Here is a 13,845-nt window from a genome sequence, read left to right as displayed (position 1 = left end):
AAACCGCTGAGACGCCAGCACAGCCTGCCAGTGCCACTTGGCAGCTTCAGCTCCTGGCCTGCAGAGTGTAGGGGGACCAAGCACCAGTCTGAGGGGTAATCGCTCTTGCTTTAACCTGCTTGGATCTGGATTGCAGTCTAGGGTGGAGGTCCTGGGGTGTGTGTCCAGCTTGCCAGAGCATGTGGAGACCTGAGAGAGGGCACCCATCTAATACCTCCGGCAGCTGAGAAAACCCCAGCGTTTGGGACGAAAACTCCCCTGTCTGGTGGCAGAGTCCTACTGTGGCAAAAAGCCCAAAAGTCAAGTAATTGAGTGGCAAAATGAGCAGGCAAAGGAAGCAAGGCAGACAGAAGATTCCAACATTACACTCCTATTTTGGGGATAAGAAGGAGCAAGGCAGGGAACAGGAGGAAATCAGTGAAGTCAGAACTCCTGCACCAAAAGCTTCAAAGGAAAATACAACCTGGTTACAGGCCATAGAGGACCTTAAGAAGGAGATAAGAGAAGTGGAGGAAAAATTGGGAAGAGAAATGAGAACAATGCAAGAAAATTATGAAATGAGAGTCAACAGCCTGACTGAGGAAAATAATACCTTAAAAAACAGACTGACTCAAATAGCAAAGGAGGCTCAAAAAGGCAATGAGGAGAATGCCTTAAAAAGTCGAATTTGCCAGATGGAAAAAGAATCTCAAAAGCTCACTGAGGAGAATCATTTCTTCAGAATTAGATTGGAGCAAATGGAAGCTAATGACTTTATGAGAAATCAAGATGCTGTTAAACAGATCCAAACAAATGAAAGAATAGAAGGCAATGTGAAATATCTCATGGGAAAAACCACTGACCTGGAAAATAGATCCAGGAGAGATAATTTAAAAATTATTGGACTGCCTGAGAGCCATGACCAAAGTAAGAGCCTGGAAAGCATTCCCCAGGAAGTTCTCAAAGAAAACTGCCCTGATGTTTTAGAACGAGAGGACAAAATAGAGGTTGAAAGAATCTACCGATCACCTCCTGAAAAAGATCCCAAAAAGAAAATTCCTAGGAATATTATAGCCAGGTTCCAGAATTCCTAGATTAAGGAGAGAATATTACAAGCAGCCAGGAAGAAACAATTTGAATATTGTGGAAACACAATCAGGATAACCCAGGATCTGGCAGCTTCTACACTGAGGGATTGAAGGGCCTGGAATGTGATATTCCAAAGGTCAAGGGAGCTGGGATTAAAACCAAGAGTCACCTAACCAGCAAAACTGAGTATCATGTTTCAGGGGAAAATATGGTCATTCAGTGGAATACAGGACTTTCAAGCATTCTTGCTGAGAAAACCAGAGTTGAATAGAAAATTTGACATTCAGATACAAGAAGCAAGAGAAGCATGAGAAGGTACACAGGGAAAAGAAATCATAAGGAACTTATCAAAGTTGAACTATTTTTTTTTAAAGCAATCAGGGTTGAGTGGCTTGCTCGGGGCTGCACGGCCAGTTGTTGTTTCTGGGTGTGGTGCTGAGTGTCTGGGCCCAGATTTGATCCGGGTCATCCCGGCACTGGGGCCGGTGCTCTTGCTTGCTGAGCCACCTGGCCAAAGTTGAACTATTAACATTCCTACATGGAAAAACAATAATTGTAACTTATGAAACTTTTCTCAGTAGTTGAAGGGATTAGAAATATATATGTCTTTATATGAGGGTATGCGGGCATATGAATACATATGTGAATGTGTGTATATAAGTTTACAGGTATACATAGATAGAGGGCACGGGACCAATTTAACAGGAAGGGATGATACTTAAAAGGTGAAATTAAGAGGTGAGAGGAATATAATGAGAGGAGATGGGGAGAGATAGAGTGGGGCAACTATCTCATACAAAAGAGGCAAGGGAAAATGGTTACAATGGAGGGGAAGAATAGGAAGGCAAAAGGGAATGGGTCAACCTTATTCCTATTGAATCTGGCTTGAGGAGGGAGGGAAATACACACTAAAAAGGGGATCTCACCCTCCAGGAGAATAGGGGGGGAAGGGGATGTGAGGGGGGATGATGGAAGGGAGGGCAGGCTGGGGGAGAGGGAAGTGGGAAGCACCCACTTTTGAAAAGGGACAGGATCAAAGTAGAGAATAGAACAAGTGGGAGGTGGGATAGGAGGGAGGGAAATATAGTCAGTCTTTTACAATACATCTACTATGTTATTGTTTTTGCATTAGCCGCACATGTACAACCTATACTGAACTGCTTGTCTCCCCAGTGGTGGTGGGTGGCAGGGGGGGAAGGGAATGAATCTGGAATTGAAAGTTTTAAAATCAAATATTCAAATATATGTATATATTTTTTAAAAAATGCCTGGAGTCCAGAGATAGAGTCTTGTTGCAGGAAAAGCAAGAAGGCTAATGTCACTGTGTTGAGGTTTTTGGGAGCCCAAGATGCCAAAACACCAGCATGCTGGCTCTGCCAAATGAATTTGACTCAAGTCTTCTCTCAGCCAAAGAAAATCAGAGTTTATTAAAGATTCACCATAATTGGGCAGAGTCAAGATGTCGGGGTAGAAACAGGACCTCCGCACAGCTCCATCTCTCACCACCTCCAATCCATGTAAAAGGGGACTCTGAACAAACTTTGGAGCTAGAGAACCCACAAAATGACACAGAGAAGCTAACCTCCCACTGAGGACAGCCAAGTTGAGCCCAGCTCCACTCTGAGGTTTTAGCCCCAGTGCAGGCCTGACCAGTCAACCGCCAGAGGGACTCCAGATCACTAGCAGCTGTGGCGGTCCAGAATTGTCAACACATAGATGCTAAGGACAAAGTGAGAGGTCAGTGCAGTGTGGACTTTGGGACCCAGTAACTGGAGTGCCTCGGCTTTTGCCCCTGGGACAAGAAGCCGCTGAGGGCTGAGGAGCAGCCACCTCCACGTGGCAGCTTCAGCTCCTGGCCTGCAGAGTGTAGGGGGACCAAGTGACCAGTCTGAGGAGTAATCACTCTTGCTTTAACCTGCTTGGATCTGGATTTCGGTCTAGGGTGGAGGTCCTGGAGTGTGTTACCAGCTTGCCAGAGTATGTAGAGGCTTCAGAGAGGGCACCCAACTAATACCTCTGGCAGCTGAGAAAACCCCAGTGTTTGGGACAAAAGCTCCCCTGTCTGATGGCAGAGTCCTACTGTAGCAAAAAGCCCAAAAGTCAAGTAATTGGGTGGCAACATGAGCAGGCAAAGGAAGCAAAACAAACAGAAGAATCCAACATTAGACTCCTATTTTGGGGACAAAAAGGAGCAAAGCATGGAACAGGAGGAAGACAGTGAAGTCAGAACCAAAAGCTTCAAAGGAAAATATGAGCTGGTTACAGGCCATAGAGGACTTTAAGAAGCAGATAAGAGAAGTGGAGGAAAAATTGGGAAGAGAAATGAGAACAATGCAAGAAAATTACAAAATGAGAGTCAACAGCCTGACGGAGGAAAATAACACCTTAAAAAATAGACTAACTTAAACGGCAAAAGAGGCTCAAAAATCCAATGAGGAGAAGAATGCCTTAAAAAGTCTAATTTGCCAGATGGAAAAAGAATCTCAAAAGCTCACTGAGGAGAATCATTTCTTCAGAATTAGATTGGAACAAATGGAAGCTAATGACATTATGAGAAATCAAGATGCTGTTAAACAGATCCAAACAAATGAAAGAATAGAAGGCAATGTGAAATATTTCATTGGAAAAACCACCCACCTGGAAAATAGATCCAGGAGAGATAATTTAAAAATTATTGGACTACCTCAAAGCCACAATCAAAGAAAGAACCTAGAAATCATCCTCCAAGAAATTCCCAAGGAAAACTGCCCTGATGTTTTAGAACCAGAGAGCAAAATAGAGGTTGAAAGAATCCACCAATCACCTCCTGAAAAAGATCCCCAAAAGAAAACTTGTAGGAATATTATAGCCAGGTTCCAAAATTCCCCAATCAAGAAGAGAATATTACAAGCAGCCAGGAAGAAACAATTTGAATATTGTGAAAACACAATCAGGATAACTCTGGATCAGGATAGGAGGGAGGGAAATATAGGAGGGGATATTCTGTGGGACTGCTATTTTGGGGCAGTGAGTAGGGGAAAAACGGGGAGAAAATTTGTAACTCAAAATCTGGTAGAAATGAATGATGTAAATCAGAAGTTAATAAAAAAAAAAAAGAAAGAAAAAAAAAAGCAGCGCAATTTCCCCATATGTACTTCTGTCTATTTTCTTCTCTAATTCTGTTCTTTTAATGTGTTTCTCCATCATACATACACATACAGGGACTAGCATTATGGGTCATCAATTCAAGTGCCTGACAGTATGGACAACAGGCACTCTTTGTCTATGGGGCATTCCTTGTGTGTGTGGATATAAGGTGTGCAGTATTAGAGACCATTACAGCATACACAAACAAGAACATCCAAAAGACTTCATCATCTATAAAGAACAGAATGTGTGATGGACATCCTCTATGACAGTGGTAAGTAATATGACATGTTCTGGTAAGCATGTCACCCTGGCTTCTGTCTCACTTGATATTATTATTACAGAGTTTAACCGGATACTTAATATGCATACCCCAAGGACCCATGATTTCTTCAAACTGAGATGTAACTGGTTGTATATATACTTAAGTTACTGTCATTTAATGCTTTAAAAAGCTGAATTTGCCAGATGGAAAAAGAATTTCAAAAGTTCACTGAAGAGAATAATTCCTTCAGAATTAGACTGGAGCAAACGGAAGCTAATGACTTTATGAAAAATCGAGAGACTATTAAACAGATCCAAACAAATGAAAAAATAGAAGATAATGTGAAATCTCATTGGAAAACCCACTGACCTGTGGTTTTAGATCCAGAAATAGATCCAGGAAGGATAATTTAAAAATTGCTGGACTACCTGAAAGCCATGATCAAAAAATGAACCTAGAAATCATCCTTCAAGAAATTCTCAAGGAAAACTTCCCTGATATTTTAGAACCAGAAGGCAAAATAGAAATTGAAAGAAATCATTGATCACCTCTTGAAAAAGATCCCAAAAAGAAAACTCCTAGGAATATTATAGCCAGGTTCTGGAGTTCCCAGATTAAGGAGAAAATATTACAAGCAGCCAGGAAGAAACAATTTGAATATTGTGGAAACACAATCAGGATATTACAGGATTTACGTTAAGGGATCAAAGAGCTTGGAATATGATATTCCAGAGGTAAAAGGAGCTAGGATTAAAACCAAGAATCACCTACCCAGCAAAATTGAGTATAATGTTTCAGGGGCAAATATGGTCATTCAATGAAATAGAGGACTTTCAAGTATTCTTGATGAAAAAACCTGAGTTGAATAGAAAATTTGACATTCAAATACAAGAAGCAAGAAAAGCATGAGAAGGTAAACAGGGAAAAGAAATCTTAAGGAACTTAGCAAAATTGAACTATTTACATGCCTACATGGAAAAACGATAATTGTAACTTATGAAAATTTTCTCAGTATGAGGATAGTTGAAGGGAATAGAAATGTGTGTGTGTGTGTGTGTGTATATATATATATATAGATATATAGATATATATATATATATATGTCTATATAGGAGGGTGTATGGGTGTATGAATACATATGTGAGTATGTGTATATATGTGAGCAGGTATACAAAGAGGGCAAAGGACCAACTGAATAGGAAGGGATGATACTCAAAAGGTGAAATTAAGAGGTGAGAGAGGAATATAATGAGAAGAGATGGGGAGAGACAGAATGGGGTAAATTATCTCATATAGAAGAGGCAAGGGATAACTAACTGCTACAACAGAAGGGAAGAACAGGAAGGCAAAAGGAAATGGGTCTTTACTCTCATTGAATTTGGCTTAGGGAGGGAATGACATACACACTAAGTTAGGTATCTTGCCCTACAGGAGAGTAGGGGGGAAGGGGATGAGAGGGGGGATGATGGAGGGGAGGGCAGATTGGGGGGAGGGTAGTTAGAAGCACACACTTTTGAAAAGGGACAGGGTCAAAGTAAAGAATAGAATAAGTGGAGGGCACGATAGGATGGAGGGAAATATAGTCAGTCTTTCACAATATTTTCAGTATGGAAATGTTTTGCTTGACTACACATGTACAAACTATATTGAACTGCTTATCTTCCCAGTAAGGGTAGGTGACAAGGGAGGAATGGAAATAATCTGGAATTCAATGTTTTAAAACCAAATGTTTAAAAAATATATTACTTTTTTACATGCAACTTGGAAATAAGATATACAGGCACTGGGATATAGAGCTCCACCGTGCCCTACTGGAAAGGGGGAAGATATAGGAGAGAGCAGATTGGGGGAGTGGGTATACAGTGGGATTGCTGTTTTGGGGTGGTGAGTAGGGGAAAGATGGGGAGAAAATTTGTAACTCAAAATCTTGTGGAAATGAATGATGTAAACTAAAAATAAACACAAAATTTAATTTTTAAAAAATGGTTAGAAATCCATGCACTAGAAGCATAGAAGAAATCAATTAAGGGACAGATAGAAATGCTATCATGGTAGAAGTGTATTAAAGAACTGCCCACAAAGCTTAAGTTTAGTTTTCTGAATCTGAGGTATCTTTATAGTAGTGATGGAGAGTATGGATTATGTGGACATATGCTGGAATACTCTCTGTTAACAGCAGAAATAGCTGATAAATTGTAAACTTGCCTAAATGATCACTTTTCAAAAAAAAATATGGAAGTAATAAGAGGTGAGGGGACTGCTGTTCTGGACTTGCTTCTGATCTTGAAGGACTAGATATTAGATCATGCAGTTGAAGTGATGAGAAGCCAATGACAACTCTCTGTTAAAGCTTGTGACGGCCAAAAAGGGAGAAATCTGGGCACAAGTCTGTTGTGCATCTTAGACAAAGAATAGATTTTTATATTTCAGAAAAAAAATAGGTAGGATCCCAGTGTCTGCAATTCTATATGGGAAGCTAGCCCAGGAAAAATGGAATTGGCTCAAAGAAATTCAGAGAAGTAATTACAATGAGAAGGAAGAAGGGAAGATATAAGGAATTCATCAACCAAATCAAGATTTTTTTCCCAAAAAAGAAGCAAAGGCATGCAACTAAAAATGAATTAAAAAGTCCCAGTCAGGACTGCTAGGGCTCAGAATGAGCTGAGGGTAAGCAATGAATGTTAAGGACAAAAAAAGTGGTCTAATAAAGCTCTATTATTGAGGTGGGGGAAAGACCCAAAGAAGGTATGTGTCCATGGGGCAGGGGATGGGACAACAGGATAAAAGAGAAGATAGTACTACTTAACTCTTATCTCTCTTCATAAGGACCTCTCAAAAGTCTACAATGATTCCTGGTGGCTATGCAAACAAATGTAACCTGGAACAAGTGTCTGAAAGGATACTGGAAAGATGACCAAGAAAGGGGAAAACAATGGCATGGGGTTTCAAAATTTTTTGAGAATTCTGCAGACTTTAAGAGTTTCCCTCCCCCATCTGAATAGTATGACTATGGGAATGGAAACAGCAACACTAATGGAGTTACAGGAAGCTGGCAGAGGGAGCATGAAAAGGGCCAACTTGAGATGATGGTGTACTTTGTGCTGAGGCTTCTTTGATATCACAGTACTTCATTGAAGTAATGCCCCCACTGAGATAGGTCAGTATTTATCACATTGGTAGGGGCTCAGCACTACTGGTTTGGGGTCAAGTGCCATGAATCTGAAGGCAGCTTTCAAGGAGTTCACAGAGGAAAGAAGGACCCAGTGCTGTACTTTATCCTCTCCAACATGGCTTTTCTACACACTCTCTTCTCAAGCCTTATAAATGAACCTCTGCTTTCTCTCTCAGAAGACCTCTCCTAATTTATTAAATAAATAGAGGCTCTTAAGCTCCTTTTTCCTGTTCTATACCTCATATGATACACCTCAGAGCCCTGGAGTGGGGAACCTGTGGCCTCAAGGTCACATGCGGCCCTCTAGATCCTCAAGGGCAGTCCTTTGACTGAATCCAAACTTCACAGAACAAACCACCTTAATAAAAGGATTTGTTCTGTAATACTTGGACTCAGTCAAAAGGCCACACCCAAGAACCCAGAAAGTCACACGTGACCTCAAGGCTGCAGGTCCCCCACCCCTTCAGCTTAGACACTATCATACAATATTGTCTCTTCCCTTATCTGATAAACAGTGGATTTTCACCTACTATTGCTAACCCTTCTAATTGTGACCTTGATCCTATCCATCCCCTTCTCCTCCAGTTTTTTCAGCTTTAAGAATCCCTTCTCTTACTTATATAAACTGATGCTGAGTGAGGAGAGCACAGCCAGGAGAACTTTGTGCACAATTACAGACACATCATATCTGTCAGGATAACTAACTTTGATAGAACGGGCTCCTCTCAGAAATGCAAGGTTATAAGACAACTCCAAAAGACTCATGATGAAACAGGCTATTCACATCCTGAGAAAGAATTAGAGTCTGAATGCAGATTGAAGCAAACTACTTGTTCTCTCTTGTTCTTTCTTTCTCATTTATTCCACTGGTTATAATTCTTCTTTACAACTAATGTGTAATGTGAAGGTATTTATAGAACCCATATTGGATTGCATGCCACTATGAGAGAGGAGGGGATAGCAAAGGGAGGGAAAAATTTGGAACTCAAGGGATTGTGGAACTGAATAGCATAAACTAAAGTAAATAATTTAAAAAAGAAAAAAGTAATGGTGAAAATGTTAGTCATGAAGACTAAACTAAAAAAAAAATTCCTTCTCTTACCCTCATTCTTTCCTTCATTTGACCCTGCAAACCTTCCATTATCCCATCTACATCTTTTTCACAGCCAATGCTTGGAAAGGGTCATCTACTCTTCTTGCCCTGCCTAAAACTGCTTTCTCCAAGAGTACCACCGACCCCTTACTAAACTTCACAGCTTTTTCTCAGTTCTCATCCTTCTTGACTGCTTTACTTTTAATACTTACTCCAGGAAATTGTTTTCTGTATTAGCTTTTGTAACACTGCTCTCTGCTGGTCTTCTGCCTGACTGCTTCTTTTTATAGTCTCTTGGGTATTTAAGTTCAACAAGCCAAAAGTATAACAGGGTAACTCTTTTTCCTCCCCTGTCAAAAAAAAAAAAAACTAACAAAACAACACCACAATCCTGAGCTACACTCAAGCATAGCTTTCAGGAATAAGTATGTAATAGTCACTACTGTACTCTGCCCTGCTCAAATGATGCTATAATATTATTTCATTCTGGGCATCACATTTTAGAAAGGACATTAATAAGTAGAAGGTTCAAAGGGAGACAACCAAGATAATAAAGGGCCTCAAATTTGTGTCCTAGAAGGACTGGTTGAAGGAACTGGGAACATTGAAACTACAAAAGACTGAGAAGGGACAGATTTAACTGTCTTCATATTTTTGATGTGAAAGAGGAATTAGGTACATTATCTCTATCTCCAGAAGGCAGAAGGAGCCAAAGTGGAAGTTACAAAGAACCAAATTCATACTTGATAAGGAAAAACTTGTTAACAAAAATGCAGAACAGGCTTTCAAAGGTCTGCAAGTAGACGCTGAGCTCTAGGTAGGTTGAGGGCATTCTTTTTCCAGATACAGGTTAAACTTGATAACCACCAAGATAATTCTTTTGAATGGCTCATTTATGTTCCACCTCAATTAGCAATAGTCATAACTCAAGATTCTCTCCTGGGCCCTTTTCTTTTTCTACACTTCCTTTTAGAGATCTCATTAGCTCTACTGATTTAAATTCTCAATCACTTTAGTGGCCCTGAGACTGTGACATAAGGCACCACCTACTCTGCTACAAGGTCATTTTGGCTCAGATACTCAATCCCTTCCTGAAGGGCCTCTTACACAATAAAGGAATTAGGAGGCACTAAGCAATTTAAAACAGTCCAGTGACCCACAAATGAAAATCAAATGTGTGGAATAGGGAAAACCAGAAGGAAAGGAAAAACAGAAAAAAAAAAAAAAAACCTGGTAATAAAATGCAATCTACAAAACTACCTATAAGTATATCAAGTATAAAGGGCAAGAGGATGTCTGTATGTAGATAACTCCCAAATACATATATGCAGCCCTAACTGCTTTTGAACTCCAGTTCCACCTCGCCAACTGCCTGGTGAATCCTAGGTATCCCTAGATGTTCCAAAGGCAACTAAAACCCAAAATGACCAAAAGAGAACTCAACTTCCTCGTGCTTTCCTTTCACCACCATCCTTCTAGGTACCCTGATTTGCAATCCCTTTCCCTATTTTCTAAATCCAACCAGTTGCCAAGCCTTTTCATCAACTCTACTTCCACGAATCTCTCAACTAACCATTCATAAGGTTACAACCCTCGTTCAAGTTCAAGTTCTCCCCACCTCTTATGACCATTCCAAAATCCTCTTAACAGGTCTCCTGGCCTCCAGTCTCTCCCTTTTTCAAATAAGTCTCCACACAGCTGCCAAAATAATTTTTCTAAAATGCAGGCCAACCATGCCCTTCACCAGGTCATGAGCCTTCAGAAGCATTCTACTACTACTAAAAACTACAAAATCTTCAGTGTGCCATTGAATGCCACACAATCTGGCTACAGTCTACCTTTCCAAGCTTATTTCTCCTTCCCAATCCTTAATTTCTGTGTCCTCCTTCTGTTAATTATTTCCTATTTATTTTGCACAAAGCTGGTTTTGTATGTATTTGTACGTTGTCTTCCCCGTTATTTTGTGAGCTCCTTAGGGGCAGGGACTGACTTTTGCCTCTCTGTGTGTCTGGCTCATAGTAGATGCTTAAGATGTTTATTGACTGATAGGTTCCAGCAAAACTGGCCTGGCTGTTATCACCTGACCTTTGTATTCCACCTCTTCCTCATGTCTTGCACCAGTTTTCTCCAGTCCTGGAAAGTACTCCCTAATTCACTATCATTTCTCAGATGCCACATCTGACCTGAAGACCTTCAGTTGGAGCTCTTTCCCTTCTCAGGCTAAGGCCTATGGGACAGTGTTAGATGATGGGAGTGTCTACATGGGGAGTCAAAGACAGAATGGAAGGAGATCCAAGGCTCTTCTAGGTGCCCAGCAGAACAGCTGCACTGACCTCAAGAGAAACATCTTGAGAATTCCAGCAAAAGATCTCCAGAACTGTAGTTTCTCCCACATGTCCTCCCAAAGTTCTAAAGAAGAATGTGTCCCAGAGTTTTCAAAGAGGATGTTTTGTACAAACTGCTATTACTATACCATCTTAGTAAATAACCATTTCTAAAAGCTAATTAAGTCTGGCTGACTAATTGATATTAATTGATAATCCTGGTGAGAAGCATAAGGACTGGAATTCAGGAGATAAACAGCATTACAAAGACCCCCTCACTCTTAAGTGATACCTTTATATTTGGGGCAACATATCAGTTATGCTCTGGAGAGATAGAACACAAAGCGTGTATTATATTTTAAAAAGAATGGCAAACTGAAGAAGTTTTATAGAACTGAACGTGACAAATGTCTCCACTGTCAAAAGTAAGGAAGAAAGTAGCAAATGGGTCAAACTACAGAACACAAGTATGACTAATCTCTGGAAAAATTCTAGAACATGAGGGCACAAGCATTTTGAAAGAGGAGTTGTAATTTCTTAGAGCCAGCAGGGTTTGTTAAGAACAGGTCATATCAAGGATCTTATTTTCTTTTTAACATGTTGTTAGACTGGTAGATCAGAGGAATTCAAGAAATACAATACACCTGGATTTTAACAGAGCACTTAAAATCTGATATCCAAATGGATAAAATGGAGATAATGTTTATCAACTGGCTAATGTCCATGAACAATGAAATAATTTGGTAGCTGAACCAATATTAATATTTTTGTGGTTAAGTATCCTCATTATAAGCTTTTATAAGGTCACCAAGAGGGTGAATAGTTAACCCTGGATAAAACTAAAAGGCAAGCAGTCTCAATAAAAAGCACTCTAATCTAAAAAGCTCCTGTTGAAAGGAATAACTTAGACAATTCCATAGCAAAAAAAAAAACCAAAGAACAAAAAACTAACTCATGAGCATACTCAATCTATGCTAAAGCCACAAGAGTGGTGAGGACTAATAGCAAGGAACAGGCAAAAAAAAGCAGATCTAAAAGTCTTCTGTTCCTTGTTTTAAGATAAGAAGGAAGAGGGGTGACTAAGTGGCATGGCGAACAGAGCACCAGCCCTGGAGTCAGGAGGACCTGAGTTCAAATCCGGCCTCAGACACTTAACACAAAACTAGCCATGTGACCTTGGGCAAGTCACTTAACCCCAATTGCCCTGCCTTCCCCCCTCCAAAAAGCAAAAAGAAAAATCTGAAAAAATAAATAAATAATTAAAGGATAAGGAAGCAAGAGATTTCCCTTTCTACTTTCACTCAGTTGAGGCTATTAGAATTGCTTCTATGCATACCAACTTATGGCTGGAAAAGCTATGAATGACCTAGGTAATTTGAAGAAACTATATTAAATATACTATAGTTAATTTGAAGATTATTCAAAATGAATGTAAAGCTTTCTATAGATGAGAATGGGGCAGTATGAGAAGTGGGTCAAATCACCACAACCACCTCCCTTCGGACCCAGATGGAGGGTAACTCAAGCCCCACACTTTGGAAAAGAGCAACCTCCCACCCACCCCCAACCAAAGTCCCCACTTTTATCCTGGCCCCAAAACAACAGGTACCCTCTGGGGAAAAGTGGTCCTCCCATCAACATAGCTCTAATGCAATGATATGATCTCTGACTCCAGCCCTGCCCCTCTACTTATCATTCAAGAAAGCACACCTTGTGGAGAAAGGGCTTGCCACTGCAAACAACATCCACTCAAGAACTGCCACTAATGTGCAAGTGAGTTCAAGAGCCTCAAGAAGAACAGAACCCCACCTTCAGACTACTAGCCCTGCTTCTAGCCTAGCCTCCAAAGGCACTGTCTAGGAGAATGACCCTTGTGGAAACTCAAGCTGGGGATACAAGGCACTGCAGTCTTTGCCTCTTAGGTAGATATGGCCACCCACAAAAAGAAAAGTTCTCATTACCAAAGCCCTTGCTATTGTCAAATAATGCAAGAGAAATGGATATGGTTCTAATAGAAACAACACTAAAAAAAAGATGTATTTACATCTTCTTTTTCACTGTACCCTAGAGAACCACTGAGCCTTTCCATCTAACTTGAAGCTCAAAACCTTCTATGTGTGTTTTCCTGCAGTGAAATGTGAGCTCTTTGAGAGCAGGAATCATCTTGCTTTTTGATTTGTATTACCAGAACCTAACACAGTACTTGGTACAGGGTAAACACTTAATAAATGTTTTTTAAAATTTATTCATTTATCTTGTAATTGACTTTAACAAATAAAAACATATACTTTACTTTACACATACTTTAACATAGAAAAAAGTTAACTAATTACTTTAGACCCAACTGTGACAGTTGTTCACAAAACTCACCAGTTCTGAAATTGTGTTCTGTCCCATTCAAACTTGTGATCTGGGTGTCGGAATAGTGTCTTTCCCGAAAACAAGGGATTAAATTCGGAATTGGGTGTGCTGATGATAACCGTGGTTGGAGCGAAGAATCCAAAAATTACTTCTGGGAACTGGGACAACTCTTTGGCTTCTAGATGCTCTATTCTGAAAAGGTTAAGATTTGATGAATTTAAAGATCGTACTGATTCCTTTAAAAAGTCTAAGTCAATTTAATAAAAACCACCCAGGGCCTTTAAAAATCACTTAATAATAATAACAAAAATAAAGATCATTTTCTTAGTATCTATAGTACCACATTCGTCATTACCATAAAATTTACTCATTACTCAAGTCAACATTGATTAAGTACTTAATATGCAGAGCGCTAAGTGCTGGGGATACGAAGAGA

The 13,845-nt window shown here is 40.0% G+C and overlaps 1 protein-coding gene across 1 annotated transcript in view; it reads right to left on the bottom strand.

The window, feature by feature from the left end:
* The window catches only part of HENMT1 (HEN methyltransferase 1), a 31,773-nt gene that overhangs the window by 7,782 nt on the left and 10,146 nt on the right, over positions 1-13,845 (bottom strand). The window contains exon 5 of the mRNA XM_069090481.1: positions 13,419-13,601. Coding sequence (XP_068946582.1) covers positions 13,419-13,601 — 183 coding nt within the window. The remainder of the gene's footprint in view (positions 1-13,418; positions 13,602-13,845) is intronic.

This window comes from Petaurus breviceps, unplaced genomic scaffold (assembly GCF_028583685.1).
Source record: "Petaurus breviceps papuanus isolate PSGF00001 unplaced genomic scaffold, PetGlider_PUasm1.0 186, whole genome shotgun sequence".
Classification (NCBI taxonomy): Eukaryota; Metazoa; Chordata; class Mammalia; order Diprotodontia; family Petauridae; genus Petaurus; species Petaurus breviceps.
Note: the sequence above shows the minus strand (reverse complement) of the source record. Positions and strands in the feature narration are given on the sequence as shown.